This window comes from Cherax quadricarinatus, chromosome 62, assembly GCF_038502225.1.
Source record: "Cherax quadricarinatus isolate ZL_2023a chromosome 62, ASM3850222v1, whole genome shotgun sequence".
Taxonomy (NCBI): Eukaryota; Metazoa; Arthropoda; class Malacostraca; order Decapoda; family Parastacidae; genus Cherax; species Cherax quadricarinatus.
In genome coordinates, this window is record NC_091353.1 from 16,914,763 (window position 1) to 16,935,090 (window position 20,328).

Genomic DNA, 20,328 nt, shown 5'->3' on the forward strand with positions numbered 1-20,328 from the left:
TATACTGCATTTGTGTTTATATTTCCATTGTGTCGGTATTTTATACCATTTATTTCCACCTCCAGCCTTACAGTTTGTGACTACATGGCCAGTATCAAGGGCAGTACCATTCAGCCCAGACTTTTTATGTTCCCATCTGTTGTAGAAAGCTTCCAGGTTTTCTATGAAAGCAGCTTTGATGTTGTCCTCTTTTAATACCCTTGTGATTTTAGTCCACAGATTTTCCTCATTTGGGCATACCCAAAAACACTTCTCTGTTTTAATACTGCTTGTAGCTAGTTCTTGGATATCTGCACAAGGGGCGTGACACCAATTTCCACAAAAATGACAATTTATCCATGTGGAAGCCCGTTTGTTTGACTGACCACAGACTACACACAGCTTCATAATGATTTGAATGGTTGATTTACTGCAATTCTACTAGTAACCTCTTGAATATTCTATTAATAACCTTTAATGAAGCTCTAGCTATTTGTATTTCTGTTTCTAACTGTTTTTGTATATTGGACAGCTTGAGGTGTATAAATGGAAGACAGGAATAAATAAAGGGGATGTAAATAGTGTGCTGAAAATATTTAGCCTAGACAGGACTCGCAGCAATGGTTTTAAGTTGGAAAAATTCAGATTCAGGAAGGATATAGGAAAGTACTGGTTTGGTAATAGAGTTGTGGATGAGTGGAACAAACTCCCGAGTACAGTTATAGAGGCCAGAACGTTGTGTAGCTTTAAAAATAGGTTGGATAAATACATGAGTGGATGTGGGTGGGTGTGAGTTGGACCTGATAGCTTGTGCTACCAGGTCGGTTGCCGTGTTCCTCCCTTAAGTCAATGTGTGTGATGAATGGTTTGAAAAACCGACAAGTTGAAGATTGAGACACTTATGCAGCATATGGGAATCTTTATTCAGGAAACGTTTCGCCACACAGTGGCTTCATCAGTCCAATACAAAGAGGAAGGCGTAAGGAGAGGAGGAGTATGAGGTAATCAGTCCCTCAGCCTGGAGTCGATGTGTTCAGTCCATCAATCTTGTAGAATGTACAGCATAAGGCCGTAGACGTGGCTTATATACTGTAGTGAGGTGACTTGAAGCAGGCAGAGGCGGGGTCATAGTGGTACCATCCACTAGTCGAAGTAGGTCTTTGTCCAAAGGTTGAACAAGCGTTGAAGAATTCTTTGTAAGAAGATCCCATGATGCTGCAGTGTCTGACAGTTGTGATGAATGGTTTGAAAAACCGACAAGTTGAAGATTGAGACACTTATGCAGCATATGGGAATCTTTATTCAGGAAACGTTTCGCCACACAGTGGCTTCATCAGTCCAATACAAAGAGGAAGGCGTAAGGAGAGGAGGAGTATGAGGTAATCAGTCCCTCAGCCTGGAGTCGATGTGTTCAGTCCATCAATCTTGTAGAATGTACAGCATAAGGCCGTAGACGTGGCTTATATACTGTAGTGAGGTGACTTGAAGCAGGCAGAGGCGGGGTCATAGTGGTACCATCCACTAGTCGAAGTAGGTCTTTGTCCAAAGGTTGAACAAGCGTTGAAGAATTCTTTGTAAGAAGATCCCATGATGCTGCAGTGTCTGACAGTTGTGATGAATGGTTTGAAAAACCGACAAGTTGAAGATTGAGACACTTATGCAGCATATGGGAATCTTTATTCAGGAAACGTTTCGCCACACAGTGGCTTCATCAGTCCAATACAAAGAGGAAGGCGTAAGGAGAGGAGGAGTATGAGGTAATCAGTCCCTCAGCCTGGAGTCGATGTGTTCAGTCCATCAATCTTGTAGAATGTACAGCATAAGGCCGTAGACGTGGCTTATATACTGTAGTGAGGTGACTTGAAGCAGGCAGAGGCGGGGTCATAGTGGTACCATCCACTAGTCGAAGTAGGTCTTTGTCCAAAGGTTGAACAAGCGTTGAAGAATTCTTTGTAAGAAGATCCCATGATGCTGCAGTGTCTGACAGTTGTGATGAATGGTTTGAAAAACCGACAAGTTGAAGATTGAGACACTTATGCAGCATATGGGAATCTTTATTCAGGAAACGTTTCGCCACACAGTGGCTTCATCAGTCCAATACAAAGAGGAAGGCGTAAGGAGAGGAGGAGTATGAGGTAATCAGTCCCTCAGCCTGGAGTCGATGTGTTCAGTCCATCAATCTTGTAGAATGTACAGCATAAGGCCGTAGACGTGGCTTATATACTGTAGTGAGGTGACTTGAAGCAGGCAGAGGCGGGGTCATAGTGGTACCATCCACTAGTCGAAGTAGGTCTTTGTCCAAAGGTTGAACAAGCGTTGAAGAATTCTTTGTAAGAAGATCCCATGATGCTGCAGTGTCTGACAGTTGTGATGAATGGTTTGAAAAACCGACAAGTTGAAGATTGAGACACTTATGCAGCATATGGGAATCTTTATTCAGGAAACGTTTCGCCACACAGTGGCTTCATCAGTCCAATACAAAGAGGAAGAACATTAAAATGGTATAAAATACCGACAGATTGTTAGGTAAGACACATATGCAACAGTTAGGTATCTTTATTTTGAAACGTTTCGCCTACACAGTAGGCTTCTTCAGTCGAGTACAGCAAAGTTGATAGAAGCAGAAGATACTTGAAGACGATGTAATCAGTCCATCACCCTTAAAGTTTTGAGGTGGTCAGTCCCTCAGTCTGGAGAAGAGCATTGTTCCGTTGTCTGAAACAATATGAAGTTGAAGTGACAGAATCGGGCCTTATATAGTCCCAGGAGGTGAGACGTAGGTTGATTTGGGAGGGCAGGTCCTTCTCAAACCCAGCCGTTCTCACTAGTAGAGGTTGTCGAAGTAGATGGTCTGTACCAAGATACCCTTGTGTTGCAGTGTCTGACAGAATGAACATTAAAATGGTATAAAATACCGACAGATTGTTAGGTAAGACACATATGCAACAGTTAGGTATCTTTATTTTGAAACGTTTCGCCTACACAGTAGGCTTCTTCAGTCGAGTACAGCAAAGTTGATAGAAGCAGAAGATACTTGAAGACGATGTAATCAGTCCATCACCCTTAAAGTTTTGAGGTGGTCAGTCCCTCAGTCTGGAGAAGAGCATTGTTCCGTTGTCTGAAACAATATGAAGTTGAAGTGACAGAATCGGGCCTTATATAGTCCCAGGAGGTGAGACGTAGGTTGATTTGGGAGGGCAGGTCCTTCTCAAACCCAGCCGTTCTCACTAGTAGAGGTTGTCGAAGTAGATGGTCTGTACCAAGATACCCTTGTGTTGCAGTGTCTGACAGAATGAACATTAAAATGGTATAAAATACCGACAGATTGTTAGGTAAGACACATATGCAACAGTTAGGTATCTTTATTTTGAAACGTTTCGCCTACACAGTAGGCTTCTTCAGTCGAGTACAGCAAAGTTGATAGAAGCAGAAGATACTTGAAGACGATGTAATCAGTCCATCACCCTTAAAGTTTTGAGGTGGTCAGTCCCTCAGTCTGGAGAAGAGCATTGTTCCGTTGTCTGAAACAATATGAAGTTGAAGTGACAGAATCGGGTGATGGACTGATTACATCGTCTTCAAGTATCTTCTGCTTCTATCAACTTTTCTGTACTCGACTGAAGAAGCCTACTGTGTAGGCGAAACGTTTCAAAATAAAGATACCTAACTGTTGCATATGTGTCTTACCTAACACAAAGAGGAAGGCGTAAGGAGAGGAGGAGTATGAGGTAATCAGTCCCTCAGCCTGGAGTCGATGTGTTCAGTCCATCAATCTTGTAGAATGTACAGCATAAGGCCGTAGACGTGGCTTATATACTGTAGTGAGGTGACTTGAAGCAGGCAGAGGCGGGGTCATAGTGGTACCATCCACTAGTCGAAGTAGGTCTTTGTCCAAAGGTTGAACAAGCGTTGAAGAATTCTTTGTAAGAAGATCCCATGATGCTGCAGTGTCTGACAGTTGTGATGAATGGTTTGAAAAACCGACAAGTTGAAGATTGAGACACTTATGCAGCATATGGGAATCTTTATTCAGGAAACGTTTCGCCACACAGTGGCTTCATCAGTCCAATACAAAGAGGAAGGCGTAAGGAGAGGAGGAGTATGAGGTAATCAGTCCCTCAGCCTGGAGTCGATGTGTTCAGTCCATCAATCTTGTAGAATGTACAGCATAAGGCCGTAGACGTGGCTTATATACTGTAGTGAGGTGACTTGAAGCAGGCAGAGGCGGGGTCATAGTGGTACCATCCACTAGTCGAAGTAGGTCTTTGTCCAAAGGTTGAACAAGCGTTGAAGAATTCTTTGTAAGAAGATCCCATGATGCTGCAGTGTCTGACAGTTGTGATGAATGGTTTGAAAAACCGACAAGTTGAAGATTGAGACACTTATGCAGCATATGGGAATCTTTATTCAGGAAACGTTTCGCCACACAGTGGCTTCATCAGTCCAATACAAAGAGGAAGGCGTAAGGAGAGGAGGAGTATGAGGTAATCAGTCCCTCAGCTTGGAGTCGATGTGTTCAGTCCATCAATCTTGTAGAATGTACAGCATAAGGCCGTAGACGTGGCTTATATACTGTAGTGAGGTGACTTGAAGCAGGCAGAGGCGGGGTCATAGTGGTACCATCCACTAGTCGAAGTAGGTCTTTGTCCAAAGGTTGAACAAGCGTTGAAGAATTCTTTGTAAGAAGATCCCATGATGCTGCAGTGTCTGACAGTTGTGATGAATGGTTTGAAAAACCGACAAGTTGAATATTGAGACACTTTTGCAGCATATGGGAATCTTTATTCAGGAAACGTTTCGCCACACAGTGGCTTCATCAGTCCAATACAAAGAGGAAGGCGTAAGGAGAGGAGGAGTATGAGGTAATCAGTCCCTCAGCCTGGAGTCGATGTGTTCAGTCCATCAATCTTGTAGAATGTACAGCATAAGGCCGTAGACGTGGCTTATATACTGTAGTGAGGTGACTTGAAGCAGGCAGAGGCGGGGTCATAGTGGTACCATCCACTAGTCGAAGTAGGTCTTTGTCCAAAGGTTGAACAAGCGTTGAAGAATTCTTTGTAAGAAGTCACCTCACTACAGTATATAAGCCACGTCTACGGCCTTATGCTGTACATTCTACAAGATTGATGGACTGAACACATCGACTCCAGGCTGAGGGACTGATTACCTCATACTCCTCCTCTCCTTACGCCTTCCTCTTTGTATTGGACTGATGAAGCCACTGTGTGGCGAAACGTTTCCTGAATAAAGATTCCCATATGCTGCATAAGTGTCTCAATCTTCAACTTGTCGGTTTTTCAAACCATTCATCACAACTGTCAGACACTGCAGCATCATGGGATCTTCTTACAAAGAATTCTTCAACGCTTGTTCAACCTTTGGACAAAGACCTACTTCGACTAGTGGATGGTACCACTATGACCCCGCCTCTGCCTGCTTCAAGTCACCTCACTACAGTATATAAGCCACGTCTACGGCCTTATGCTGTACATTCTACAAGATTGATGGACTGAACACATCGACTCCAGGCTGAGGGACTGATTACCTCATACCCCTCCTCTCCTTACGCCTTCCTCTTTGTATTGGACTGATGAAGCCACTGTGTGGCGAAACGTTTCCTGAATAAAGATTCCCATATGCTGCATAAGTGTCTCAATCTTCAACTTGTCGGTTTTTCAAACCATTCATCACAACTGTCAGACACTGCAGCATCATGGGATCTTCTTACAAAGAATTCTTCAACGCTTGTTCAACCTTTGGACAAAGACCTACTTCGACTAGTGGATGGTACCACTATGACCCCGCCTCTGCCTGCTTCAAGTCACCTCACTACAGTATATAAGCCACGTCTACGGCCTTATGCTGTACATTCTACAAGATTGATGGACTGAACACATCGACTCCAGGCTGAGGGACTGATTACCTCATACTCCTCCTCTCCTTACGCCTTCCTCTTTGTATTGGACTGATGAAGCCACTGTGTGGCGAAACGTTTCCTGAATAAAGATTCCCATATGCTGCATAAGTGTCTCAATCTTCAACATTAAGTCAATGTGACCTGACCTGACTAGGTTGGGTGCATTGGCTTAAGCCGGTAGGAGACTTGGACCTGCCTCGCATGGGCCAGTAGGCCTTCTGCAGTGTTCCTTCGTTCTTATGTTCTTAAAAGACATTTATGTACAGTTTAGGACGCTAATTAGAGGAAACGTTTCGCCACGAATGGCTTCTTCAGGCTGAAGAAACCACTAATGGCGAAGCGTTTCCTCTGATAATTGTCCTGAACTGTACATAAGTATCGTTTTTTTGATAAAATACATGTGCAACTCTTGGGTATCTTTACTGAGGAAACGTTTCGCCACACAGTGGCTTCATCAGTCCATACAAAGGAGAATCTTGAAGAACAGGAGGAGAATGAGGTAATCAGTCATAAGAACATAAGAACATAAGAAAGGAGGAACACTGCAGGAGGCCTACTGGCCCATGCGAGGCAGGTCCAAGTCTCCTACCGGCTTAAGCCAATGCACCCAACCTAGTCAGGTCAGGTCACATTGACTTAAGGGAGGAACACGGCAACCGACCTGGTAGCACAAGCTATCAGGTCTAACTCACACCCACCCACATCCACTCATGTATTTATCCAACCTATTTTTAAAGCTACACAACGTTCTGGCCTCTATAACGGTACTTGGGAGTTTGTTCCACTCATCCACAACTCTATTACCAAACCAGTACTTTCCTATATCCTTCCTGAATCTGAATTTTTCCAACTTAAAACCATTGCTGCGAGTCCTGTCTAGGCTAGATATTTTCAGCACACTATTTACATCCCCTTTATTTATTCCTGTCTTCCATTTATACACCTCAATCATATCCCCCCTAATTCTACGTCTTTCTAGAGAGTGCAGATTCAGGGCCCTTAGTCTATCCTCATAGGGAAGGTTTCTGATACATGGGATCAACTTTGTCATCCTCCTTTGTACATTTTCCAGAGAATTTATATCCATTCTGTAATAAGGTGACCAAAACTGTGCAGCATAATCTAAATGAGGCCTAACCAAGGATGTATAGAGTTGAAGAACAACCTGAGGACTCCTATTATTTATGCTTCTTGATATGAAGCCAAGGATTCTATTAGCTTTATTGCGAACACTTATGCACTGTTGTCTTGGTTTCAGATTACTGCTAACCAGAACTCCTAAATCTTTTTCGCAATCCGTAATATTAAGATCTACATTATTTAGTTTATATGTGGCATGGTTATTGTCCTGTCCAACATTTAGAACTTTGCATTTGTCTATATTAAACTGCATCTGCCACTTCTCCGACCACTGCATCAGTCTATTCAAATCTTCCTGGAGTGCTCGAATGTCCTCGTCAGAATGAATTCGACGGCCTATTTTGGTGTCATCGGCAAACTTGCCGATGTCGCTCTTTATGCCCTCATCTATGTCGTTTATGTAGATTGTGAACAGCAGGGGGCCCAACACTGACCCCTGTGGAACACCGCTCGTGACACTTCCCCACTCTGATTTCTCCCCATTTATGCAAACTCTCTGCTGCCTATTTGTCAACCATGCCTCTATCCAGGAAAAAATTTCTCCTCCTATTCCATGTGCTTTAATTTTCCTCAATAGTCTCTGATGTGGGACCCTGTCAAAAGCCTTACTGAAGTCCATATACACAATATCATATTCATTACCATGATCTACCTCCTCAAATACCTTAGTGAAAAAAGTTAATAAATTCGTAAGGCAGGAACGCCCCTTTGTAAAACCATGCTGAGATTCGTTGATTAATTTATGCTTTTCAAGGTGGCTACGAACTGCCTCGGCAATTATTGATTCCATAAATTTTCCCACTATGGAGGTTAGGCTTATTGGTCTATAGTTCGAAGCTAAGGACCTGTCACCTGTTTTGAAAATAGGTATCACATTTGCCATTTTCCACTTATCTGGCACCATGCCAGTTTGTAGTGATATGTTGAAAAGATTAGCCAAAGGTGTGCTAAGCTCCTCTTTACATTCCTTTAGAACCCTTGCATACAGTTCATCAGGGCCTGGGGATTTGTTAGGTTTTAATTTATCTATTTGCCTAAGGACCATGTCACTTGTGACCCTAATAGTGCACAGTTTATTATCGTCCTGTTCTACATAATTTATCATTACTGGAATATCGCTGGTATCCTCCTGTGTAAAAACTGAGAGGAAGTATGTGTTAAAAATTCTACACATTTCCTTATCACTGTCAGTGAGCTGACCCGAGGAACTTTTGAGTGGGCCTATCTTGTCCCTGATCTTACTTCTGTATACCTGAAAGAATCCTTTTGGGTTAGTCTTCGATTCTCTTGCAACTTTAACCTCATAATCTCTTTTTGCTTTTCTAATTCCCTTTTTTATTTCTCTCTTTAACTGAATATATCGATTTCTCAATTGCCCCTCTCCTCTTTTGATTTGCCTATATATGCCTCTCTTTTGACCAATCAGATATTTTAATCTATTGTTCATCCATTTAGGATCATTTTTGTTTGATCTGATTTCCCTATTTGGAACATAATTTGACTGAGCAGCTAGAACTATGCCCTGGAAAGCATCATATCGGCAACCATCACCACCTACCTGACCCTTAGTCAGGTCATTCCAGTTCAGCCCACCTAAGTAATTTTTCAGTCCTATGAAATCAGCCAAGCGAAAGTCAGGGACGGAGACTTGATTGCCATTATTAGGGGAATTCCATGATATATTAAAACTGAGTGATTTGTGATCACTTTCCCCAAGCTCTTCATTAACCTCAAGATTATTAATTAGTGTTTCCCTACTGGCAAGAACCAAGTCAAGGAGGTTATTTCCCCTTGAGTCGATGTGTTCAGTCCATCAATCTTGAGTAGAATACGGCAGATGAGCGGAGAAGCAGCTTATAAACCGTATGGCAGGAGAGGTGCAGCAGTCATAGGTGGTGTCACATTTGTTCAATGTGGAAGTAGGTTGTGCCAAAGAATTAGGCAAGCGAAGAATTCCTAAGTATTAAGATCCCAAGAAGTTGCAGTGTCTGACAGGTTTGTAGATGAATGGTTCTGGGAGAGAGTGTGAGGTGGCTGGAGTTGTGGGGAATGAGGCTTCTAGCAGTGAAATGCAGTCTGTCTCTCGCTGTGAGGAGGCTGTAGGTGGGGAGGTAGCAATGGCTACCAGCAGTGAGGTGCAGTCCAGCACCTGCTACAAGTGGCGAGTGGTTCCCAGTAATGGGAGGAGAATCAGAATAAGGAAAGTTAAGAGTGAAGATCTGAAGGTAGGAAATCGCTTCTCTGTTCTTCAGAATGAATGTACTTCAGTGGCCAGTGAAGGTAAGGGTACTACTGCCCCTGCTAACAGAGGTAAGCGCATTCTTGTGGTTGGTGACTCTAAGGTAAGATATATTGACCGTGCTTTTTGTAATAGGAATAAGATGAGAGATAGAGTGTGCTTCCCTGGAGCTGGTGTTGGGGACATAGTTAACAGGCTGGATAATATCATGTCAGGTAATGGGAACAAGCCCATTATCTGTCTCAGTGCTGGTGGAAATGATATTGGGAAGGGTAGGAGAGAAGAGCTGCTAGATAAGTACAGGTCAGCTATAGATTTCATTAAGTCTAAGGGAGGGGTCCCAATCATATGTAGCATCTTGCCTAGAAGGGGAGTAGGAAATGAATGGTTGTCTAGGGCAATTGGTGTAAATTGCTGGCTAGACAGATACTGCAAGGAACTTGCAATCCCATTCATTGACAACTGGAACAACTTTTATGGCAAACATGATATGTATGCAAGGGATGGTGTACATCTCTCTGGGGCTGGGGTGGTAGCACTTGCAAATTCAATTGAGAAGGCAGGGGATCCTTTACCAGTTCAGGTAGCGAGTTCCAGATCTTCGGGCCCTTTATGTACATAGCTTCTTGCATAGTGTGAGGCTGACTCGAGGGATGTTGAAAAGTGCCTGATGTCTTGTATTGTGACTGTGCATTCTGTTGTAACTGTCAAGGAGTAGCTTAAGTGAGAGGTTTATAGTGGAATTTAATGTTCTGTATATGTAGTAGGCACAATAATACGAGTGCATGTCTTGTATATTTAGCGAGTTAAGTCTTTTGAAAAGTGGTGGTGTGTGTTGTCAAGCACAGGAGCTGGAAATAATCCGCACAGCAGCTTTTAGTTGGATTATTAAAGGTTTAAGGTGGTTGGCTGTGGTTGATCCACAGGCACAAATACCACAGGTGAGGTAAGGATATATTAAAGAGTGGTATAGGGTAAGGAGTGTCGTTTGTGGTACATAGTATCGTATCTTGGAAAGGATTCCTACTGATTTGAAAATTTTCTTGGCTATGTGTTGGATGTGGGAATGAGATTTGAGATCACAGTTAAGAAGACCTAGAAATTTACCCTCTGTGTGTCTTGATACAGGGGAACCATTTATCGGTATATTAAGCTGGATATTTCAGGCTCTGTTGCCAAACAGGGGCCCGAGACTGTTTAACGGCCTCCCAGCATACATAAGGGGGATTACCAATAGACCCCTGGCTGTCTTCAAGCAGGCACTGGACAAGTACCTAAAGTCGGTACCTGACCAGCCGGCCTGTGGCTCGTACGTTGGATTGCGTGCAGCCAGCAGTAACACCCTGGTTGATCAAGCTCTGATCCACCAGGAGGCCTGGTGACAGACCGGGCCGCGGGGGCGTTGACCCCCGGAACTCTCTCCAGGTAAACAGCATGAAGTATGTTTCGTCTATGTTGAGAGTGAGTTTGTTGGTCATCAACCAAGTATATATTTTTAGCAGCTCATTGTTTACAGTGTTTCTAAGTACAGCTGTGTTTGAATGGGAGTAGACTTAAGTAGTGTCATCTGCGAATACAACTGATTTCAGGAGTTGGGATGCATTGGAGAGATCACTGATGTAGATGAGAAAGAGGAGTGGGCCTAGGACACTACCCTGGGTACTCCTACAGTTACAGGTTGGATAATGGAATTGACTCCATTTGCATTGGATTAATAAAGTCACTGGTGGCAAAGCATCTCTTCAATGTACCTTCATAACATATATTTCCTGAGGAAATCTTGTTTTCTCAACTCAAGGACCCAAATGGTAATAAGTAACTTTGTAGCTGGATCGCTAGCGCACTCAGCTGACACACTGGGGTCAGGGGTTCGAATCTCCTCCGGTACGGCTGGAAAACATTAGGGACGTGTTTCCATAAGACACCTGCTGTCCCTGTCCCTGTTCGCTCATCAGTTTAAAATGGGTACCTGGGTGTTAATGGACTGGTGTGGGTCGCATCCTGGGACAAAACTGACATAATTTGCGGGAAATGCTCAGCATAACAAGCGGCTTTCTATTTATTTATTTATTAATTTGAACATGATACAGAAAAGTACAAAGAATACAATTTTTAAAGTGTAACATGCCAAAGCCCCTTGTATGCAGAGCATTATGGGCAGCTTAAAATTAACTGAAGATTAACTAAGCAATGATATATTCAGTGGTACAAAAATTATTGTAAAACAGATAACAATTTAGTACAAATGAGTATTACAAAGACAGGTCATATGGTCATTTACTGTGTTGCTGTGTAATCAGTAGAATGGAGTATTCTGTTAGGTAATGAAGTTAAATAGTAACAAAGTTTGATTGGGTCACAGGTTGACATTTATGAGATACAATAATGAGATGCATATATGAGATACAATTATTCAGTATTTATTTAGCTGTGGGTGAGTAAGTGATTTTTGAGAAGAGACTTGAATTTACAAACAGAGTGTTTCTTTTATATTCACAGGTAATGAATTCCAGATTTGGGAGGGTTTATGTCAGAGTTAAGTGTTCTATGTATGTAGTAGGTGCAGTAATAAGTATGGATGTTTTGTATTGTGAGTAGGTTTAGAGTTTTGAATATTGGTGGAGTGTGCTGTCTGTAGTGGGAATTTGTTATCATTCTGACTGCAGCCTTTTGTTGGGTGATTAGTGGTCTGAGATGATTTATTGTTGTTGAGCCCCATACACAAATTCCATAGGTGAGATAGGGGTAAATAAGTGAGTGATATAGGGCCAGGAGGGCTGACTGTGGAACATAGTACCGTATCTTCGATAGTATGCCTACGGTCTTGGAATTTTTTTTTGGAAATTTGTTGTATATGTGTTTGAAATTTGAGTCTATTATCAAGGTGGATTCCTAGGAATTTTCCCTCTGTGAGTTTTGTGATAGGTGATCCATTTATCATTATGTTAAGAGACACATCTACAGCTCTGTTACCAAACTGAATGTAGTAGGTTTTGTCAATGTTTAGAGTAAGTTTATTGGTCCTCATCCAGGTTGATATTTTATGTAATTCGGTGTTTACAATATTGGCTAGCATGACTGGGCTCGGGTGAGAGTAGACGTATGTAGTGTCATCTGCAAATAGTGTGGGTTTGAGTGGTTGCGATGCATTTGGTAGGTCATTTATGTATATGAGAAAGAGAAGAGGGCCTAGGACACTTCCCTGTGGGACACCAACTGTAATTGGCTGTGCGGAAGAGTTTGCCCCATTTGTGTACACATACTGGCTTCTGTTGCTGAGGTATGACTTTAGGTAGTTGAGGGAGTGCCCTCTTATACCATAATGTGACAATTTTATGTGGAGCAAGTCGTGGTAAACTGTATCGAAAGCTTTACGTAAGTCAATGAATTATTATTATTATTATAATCAAAAAGAAGCGCTAAGCCACAAGGGCTATACAGCATAAGTCAATGAAGATCCCCAGTGGGACTTCTTTTTTTCTATTGCTGTATAAATATGTTCTAGCATGTGGATAATAGCATCATTAGTATTTTTATTAAGCCTGAACCTAAATTGACAGGGGTTGAGTATGTTGTGGGAGATGAGGTAGGAATAGATACGCTTATGGATTAATTTTTCAAAGATTTTAGAGAGGGTGTAAGTTGGATATTGGCCTATAGTTATTCAAGTCTGTGTGGTCTCCTTCATATAGTAGTATGTCATTGATGTCAACTATGGTCTGTATACCTTGTACATGTACTTGTAGTAAATAAAGATATTATTATTATTATTATTATTATTATTATTATTATTATTATTATTATTATTATTATTATTATTAAAGTTACGTAGCTCGAGTGGTATCGCACTCAGCTGATATATTGAGGTCCATGATTGGATCCCCGGTAAGACACCTGTTGTCCCTCTTCACCTAGTAGTAAGTAGGTACCTGGGTGTTGGTCGACTGGTGTGGGTGGCATCCTGGGACAAAATTAACTTAATTTGCCAGAAATTCTCTGTATATAGTATGTCACTGATGTCAGCTGTGGTCTGTATAAGTTGAGTCATATGAGTACTTGTAGAAATAAATATTATTATTATTACTTACCCGAGGTTCGAAGCTCAAGGTTCTTTAACCATAGGTTTGGTAAGTTGGGAGAGGAAGGATAGGTAAAGATGGAATGTGGAAAAAGTGGTAGGCGGGTCCGATTCTGAGCGACATTTCTCTACCAGAGAGAAAGTCTGGCTCAAGACGGTGCAGGACTGGGAGGCTCTATAAACCTACAACAACAACAACAATGATCGGTTTACGAAGATTTTTCAACATTTCACTAGTAAGTAAGTAAATAAGTTTATTCAGGTACAGGTACACATAAACACAGCTACATAAATTATCACACATGGCAACATATGTATAGATTACCCAGGATAATCCAAAAAAATCAGACGAAGTGACTTATTTCCATTGGGGTCCTTGCTTATTTTCATTAGGGTCCTTACTTTTTTCCACTGGGGTCCTTACTTATTTCCATTGGAGGTCCTTACTTATTTCTATTGGGGTCCTTACTTATTTCCATTGGGAGACCTTATTTCCATTGGGGTCTTTACTTATTTCCATTGGGGTCCTTATTTCCAATGGGATCCTTGACTTATTTACATTGGGGTCTTTGACTTATTTCCATTGGGGTCCTTGACTTATTTACATTGGGGTCCTTATTTATTTCCATTGAGGTCCTTGACTCATTTCCATTGGGGTCATTGACTTATTCCATTGGAGTTCATGGCTTATTTCTGTTGGGGTCATTGACTTATTTCCTTTGGGGTTCTTTACAGATAAGTGTCCGGGGGTTGAGTGATGCTGCATCCAGTGTGTCGGAGATAAGATTGACTGACCTACTTCGTCGACGTTTCCCCCAGGCATCAACTGTGGAAGTCCAGGACATATCTGGTGGTTGTGGCTCCATGTATGAAGTGTGGGTTGAGGCCCCAAATTTTAAAGGACTCTCTAGGGTCAAACAGCACAAACTAATTACCGAGGCTCTAAAAAGTGAAATAAAACAGATGCATGGACTGCGCATCACCACCTCAGTTCCTGATGAAGACTAATGGTTGCTAAGTTTGACAGTTGTCTAGCAGCGGTGTCAGGTGATACATTATTAATCAAGTACCCTGGCAGCTATCTAGAAATAATGGTACCTCTTAATGAAGGGCATTCAAATATTTATAATAATTGATGCTGTTTTCCATCATAATGTAATAAGATGCTGTATAAGAAATTTCCACTAAATAATGTAGTGGGAGCTGCTGTACTATACATGTTCTCTGATGTGATAGTCTACTATAGAAATAGTAGCATTATGTGACTATACGGGTTTTAACACATTTTGTGAATATATTATTTTAATAGATATAAAAGTGCAGTTCTGTAGGAAAATTTTCATTGCTCAGATGAGCACAATTTATAACAATGCACATTGTTTTGTCTGGTCACTTTTATTATTTTACCAAATCATTAGAAACATTTTTGGAGATGTAAATAAATTAAGCTTGGGTGGTTGTGTCTGTTTAAATATCCCCTCAGTATCATGTTTTCTCACCTAGTTTACCAAAAGATAGTAAACTGGGTGTGAAAACTTGCTGATGAATCAACACTTTCAAGGACTTAAAAGGAAATAAGTAATTTTGACTTTTTTTTTGTGTTATCATAGGTACTTTAACACTATGTAGGATAATTGTACTTATGTGTACATATGCCTAAGTAAACTTACTTTTTTAATACAGTACTTTACTCCTCATGTTTTTTTTAACAAGTTTGCCGTCTCCCACCGAGGTAGGGTGACCCAAAAAGAAAGAAAATCCCCAAAAAGAAAATAGTAGTAGGTTGGTAGACAGCAACCACCCAGGGAGGTACTACCGTCCTGCCAAGTGAGTGTAAAACGAAACCCTGTAATTGTTTTACATGATGGTAGGATTGCTGGTGTCTTTTGTCTGTCTCATAAACATGCAAGATTTCAGGTACGTCATGTTACTTCTACTTACACTTAGGTCACACTAAGCATACATGTACACGTTTATTTATACACACTCATCTGAGTTTTCTTTGATTTTATCTTAATAGGTCTTGTTCTTATTATGTTTCCTTTTATATCCATGGGGAAGTGCAATAAGAGTCTTTCCTCCGTAAGTCATGCGTGTTGTGAAAGTCAACTAAAATGCCGGGAACAATGGGCTAGTAACCCCTTTTCCTGTAATAATTAATAAAAAGTATAAGAAGAAGAAAATTTACTTCTCATATAATTGGTTAATATGTAGTTAACACAGCACTTTATTTCTCATATAACTGGTTAATATGTAGATTAGTAGCAGTGATAGAGGCTTTAAGAAATATGCAAGTATTTCAGTTAAATATAGTTCATTCATTTTGTAGGAAGTAGTTTTATTGTTAATAAACTTTGATTACTCCTTAGAAACTGCTTGTATTTTTCTTACTGTGTATATGTTGGAATATTGCTGTACGCTAACAGCCCCTTTCAAGGCAGCTGAAATTGCTGAGCTGGAGAATGTTCAGAGAACCTTCACTGCACACATAAGTATGATAAGGCACCTAAAGTACTGGAAACGGTTGATGTCCCTTGACCTGTACTCCTTGGAACACAGGCGAGAAATATACATGATAATATACATCTGGAAAATCCTAGTGGGATCAGTACCAAATTTGCACGCGAAGATCACTCCATACAAAAGCAAAAGCCTCGGCAGGAGATGCAACACTTCCCCGATGAAAAACAGGGGCACCACGAGTACACTGAGAGACAACACAATAAGTGTCCGGGGTCCAAGACTGTTCAACTGTCTTCCAGCATACATAAAGGGGATTACCAATGGACCCCTGACTGTCTTCAAGAAGGCACTGGACAGGCACCTAAAGTCAGTACCTGACCAACCGGGCTGTGGTATGTACGTCAGGTTGTGTGTGGCCAGCAGTAATAGCCTGGTGTGGCCCCGTGGCCTAGTGGCTAAAGCTCTCGGTCCACACACGGAGGGCCCGGGTTCGATTCCCGGCTGGTGGAAACATTTCGACACATTTCCTTACACTTGTTGTCCTGTTCACCTAGCAGCAAATAGGTACCTGGGTGTTAGTCGACTGGTGTGGGTGGCATCCTGGGGGACAAGATTGAGGACCACAATGGAAATAAGTTAGACAGTCCTCGATGACGCACTGACTTTTTTGGGTTATCGTGGGTGGCTAACCCCCCGGGGTTAAAAATCCGAACGAAATCTTATCCTATTAGACCTTGATCCACCACGAGGCCTGATCACAGACCGGGTCACGGGGCCGTTGACCCCCGAAACCTTCTCCAGGTATACTAAAATAAATATATATGACCCTTGCAGGTTTAGCGCTTTATGATAATAAGTGCTTAGCGCTTCTTTTTGATAATAATAATAATAATAATAATAATATAAGTATTTATATGCAGAAATAAAGATACTTATTTTCTAATAATAATATGGTAAGGAAGGCAGTTCAGTGGCATCACAAAGACAAGTCTTATATTCTTAATAAGTAAAATTGTGCCTAAATAAATTTGCTTTACTTATTTACTTACTTATTTACTTTATTTAATTTAGTTAATTACATTCATTTATTTATTTAATGTGCTGTTTTCGTCCTGCAGCTTTCATATCTGCGTCATAAATTATTTTCGTTCGAACAGTAACTACCTTTTATCATTAATTTCTGCATATATATTATACTCAATTTGTGTGTTTCTTTGAGGTGAAGTTACAAAGCTGTGAGGAGAGAAGTATATGAGAATATTAAATAAGTGCAGGCTTGAAGGTATGACGAATGCACAAGCGCAGGCTCGACCAATCAGCAAGTCACTTAAGTGCTCCTGCGTGGGCTCGACCAATCAGCAAGTCACTTGAGTGCTCCTGCGTGGGCTCGACCAATCAGCAAGCAGCATGCTGGTGACTTCCCGGGTTTAAAATTAGTGATTCACTCCTCTTCTGTTTTAATTCATTTTTACCCTTTTTATGGTAAGAAAAAAGGTATTTGTTTCTGCAGTGAGTGAAGGTAATATGCTGATCATTATGTCTGGCGTCTGAAGGGGTTTTAATGCTGTTTCTTTAAGATATTAGCGTAAGGAATGGCAGCTGCTCCAGCTGTCGTTTGTTTACATTTTATTAAATTAAAGAATGTTCTTTGACTTCTGTCAGGTGCTCTTGATCCAGGGAGTTACTGCTGCTGCTCTACTTCCTTGGATCAAGCATGATTATAGTGGTATAAGTATTCGTCTTGTCGATAGTTATATACCTGTGATTTTAAATATTAATCCCCTCGAGGGACGTTACTTGCTTCTGGTGAGGGGCTCTTAATCCAAGGAACTGGATCTGCGCTCTTCATTCTTGGATCAAACTTATTGCCTTCCATTCCCCACGCACTACCTCACCGGGTACAGTTCTTCCCTTAAATATAATTAAAGTTAGCTTCATGGGAGGTGCCTCTGCAGTGAAAGGCTCTTGATCCAAGGAACTGACCCTTTTTCATAGCTGTATATAGTAACTAATGAAATTTTATCTAGGATAACCAAATATCAAAGTGACATTTCCATACTTGTCCTTCCTTTCCTTGGATCAAACTTGATTACCTCCCATTCTCTAGGTGGAGGTTTATAACCCCTGTGGGTTTAGTTCCTTCTAACATTATTATTAGTACATTCGTTGGTCAGCATTAAACCTGTAAGGACCCCGCCCCCTCATGGGAGGTTCCTTGATGCTGGTGAGGGGCTCTTGATCTAGGGAATTGGATCTGTGCTCCAGTTCCCTGAATTGAGCCTGAATACCTTCCGTCTCCCACATGCGCTATATAATCCCTACGGGTTTGTAAAGTGGGGCCCACCTGTAATGTGTACCTGTGTCAAAATAAACATACATAAGGATCATGCAGTTTCTAGGGAAGCAGAGTACTGGTTCAGTTCCTTAGATCAATTATTACTAAGGATAATTGTAGGGATGGACTGGTTTATTTTAAAATTATTCATGGGTAAGCTCTAAACCCCCTCCATTGTTCCTTCAGAGGAATATTGGAGGGGTTGGAGGTAATTAGGTTTGATCCAGGAAAGAGGATGGTGGCTCCAGTTCCTTGTAGCAGTAGCATTTTCGCATCAAAGCACCGCCCATTCCCTTCATATGACCCATATCAACCCCAATGGAAATAAGTCGCTTTGACTTTTTTGGATTATCCTGGTGAGTAATTTACACTTTACTATGTATTATAATTTGTGTAACTGTACCTCAGTAAACTTACTAAGATCCCATTGGAAATAAGTAAGTTTGACTTCTGGGTTATCCTAGGTAATCTACACACACGTTGCTTTGTATGATATATGTAACTGTATTTATGTATACCTGTACCTGTACCTGAATAAACTTGCTTCCCCACGAGTATGATAATGACCGTGACCACGTGAGTATTATAGCTATACAATAGGTTTCAGAATTATTTTTTTAATGCATTGCTGGCATATTATAATACTTTTGTTGTACTAGTTAAGCTAATTCTTTACTTTGTCAAGATTTCCTTAATTAAATCATTATTAGTCATGATCTGTCTGAGAAATTGCTGTTTGATATTGCCTCAGTAATATGATGCATTTCATCACATTTTAGACTTGCTAATCATTGTCTTTGTTTACTTGATTATTAACCCCCTTGTATACTTAATTTTATAGATGATTGATGCGATGGAAGATGATGAGTGGGATAACATACCTACGGTGGAGGACGTCCTGTCATCAGTCTTAAAGAGCACGAGGTTGGTTACTTGATGTGGGCATTACCAGTCTGATCATGGATATACAAAATATATTCATCACTTGCCTACTGCCTTTGAAGAAAGGCACAGACAGCACTAGGATGTTGACCTGCCAAACTCAGTTTTCAAAGTGAAGACTTTGCACTTCCTAACGTTAAAATATTAAGTGGGTTTAAATGGGTGTGTGTAATTGAATTAACAGATTCATTACATGCAGTATTACAGTACCTTTATTACAAGCCAATAACACACCAAGTCCCAGGAACCACTCATCTCTTCTCCTTCCACATTGGCTGCTGGATGTAGCCCTCATCTCCTAATACCTTAGCCCTCTTTCTGTAAGAATTACAGTGGAACCCTGGTTTTTGTCCTTAATCCGTTCCAGGACCCCAATGGAAATAAGTCACTGTCTGACTTTTTTGGGTTATCCTAGGTTCTCTACACACATGTATGATAATTCTATGTAACTGTATTTGTGTATACCGGAATAAACTTACTTACAGAAGGCCGGTCGAAATCTGAAATGGACGAAAACTGAAGTAATATTTCCCATAAGAAATAATGTAAATCCAATTAATCTGTTCCAGACACAATTATTTTTTTTTTTTTTTGTATTTTCCCACTGGCCGATTCCCACCAAGGCAGGGTGGCCCGAATATTAACATAAAATACATTTTATAGACAATAACTAGTTTTACATACAGAAAACAGTGAGAAATAAATATAAATGACTAATTTTAATGGATAAATGAACGTTTAAATCACTTTTACGTTTATTGAAGTGACTTATTGGCGTATGGAAGACGGTGAGGAGGGGAGAGGGAGGAGAGGTTATTGTTTGGAAGGGGAATCCCCCTCCATAAGGACTTCACGTATCAAAGCCTTGTCTGCGGTTAACTTCCCTTCTTTGTCTTTTACTGGTACTAGGACCAACTTGAGTCACTGGACCATGCAGACAGCTTGCAACAGCTTTGTTACGACGATATTTACGACGATATTTCTCCACCAGCTCTTCCACATCCTAGCTACACGATATTTAACGAGGCCCAGAGCCATATTATTACCATCGACATACCATGCTCGCCGAGTTTAATCGTTTCTAACAGCTACCTTTAGATGCCAACATAAACAAAGGGAAAAGTAATAATTAATTCATGCTGAGAATTGTAAACAAGAGCGTTATGTATTAAGGGTGGTGACTAGGCCAATGCCGATTTATACGTTTTCTCTGATGCTGGACCAGAGAAAACGTA

General features: G+C 41.0%; 1 protein-coding gene across 2 annotated transcripts in view; it reads left to right on the forward strand.

Annotated features, from left to right (window-relative positions):
* Positions 1 to 17,162: 17,162 nt before the first annotated feature.
* The window catches only part of Mps1 (Monopolar spindle 1), a 66,298-nt gene continuing 63,132 nt past the window's right edge, over positions 17,163 to 20,328 (forward strand). Inside the window, exons 1-2 of one of the 2 annotated variants that reach the window (XM_070098477.1) lie at positions 17,163 to 17,298; positions 18,993 to 19,075. In XM_070098477.1, the coding sequence (XP_069954578.1) occupies positions 17,296 to 17,298; positions 18,993 to 19,075 (86 nt within the window). In that variant the 5' untranslated portion in view covers positions 17,163 to 17,295. Of the gene's footprint in view, positions 17,299 to 17,515; positions 17,543 to 18,992; positions 19,076 to 20,328 lie in introns of those variants that run through there. The other variant, XM_070098476.1, reaches the window with a different exon arrangement.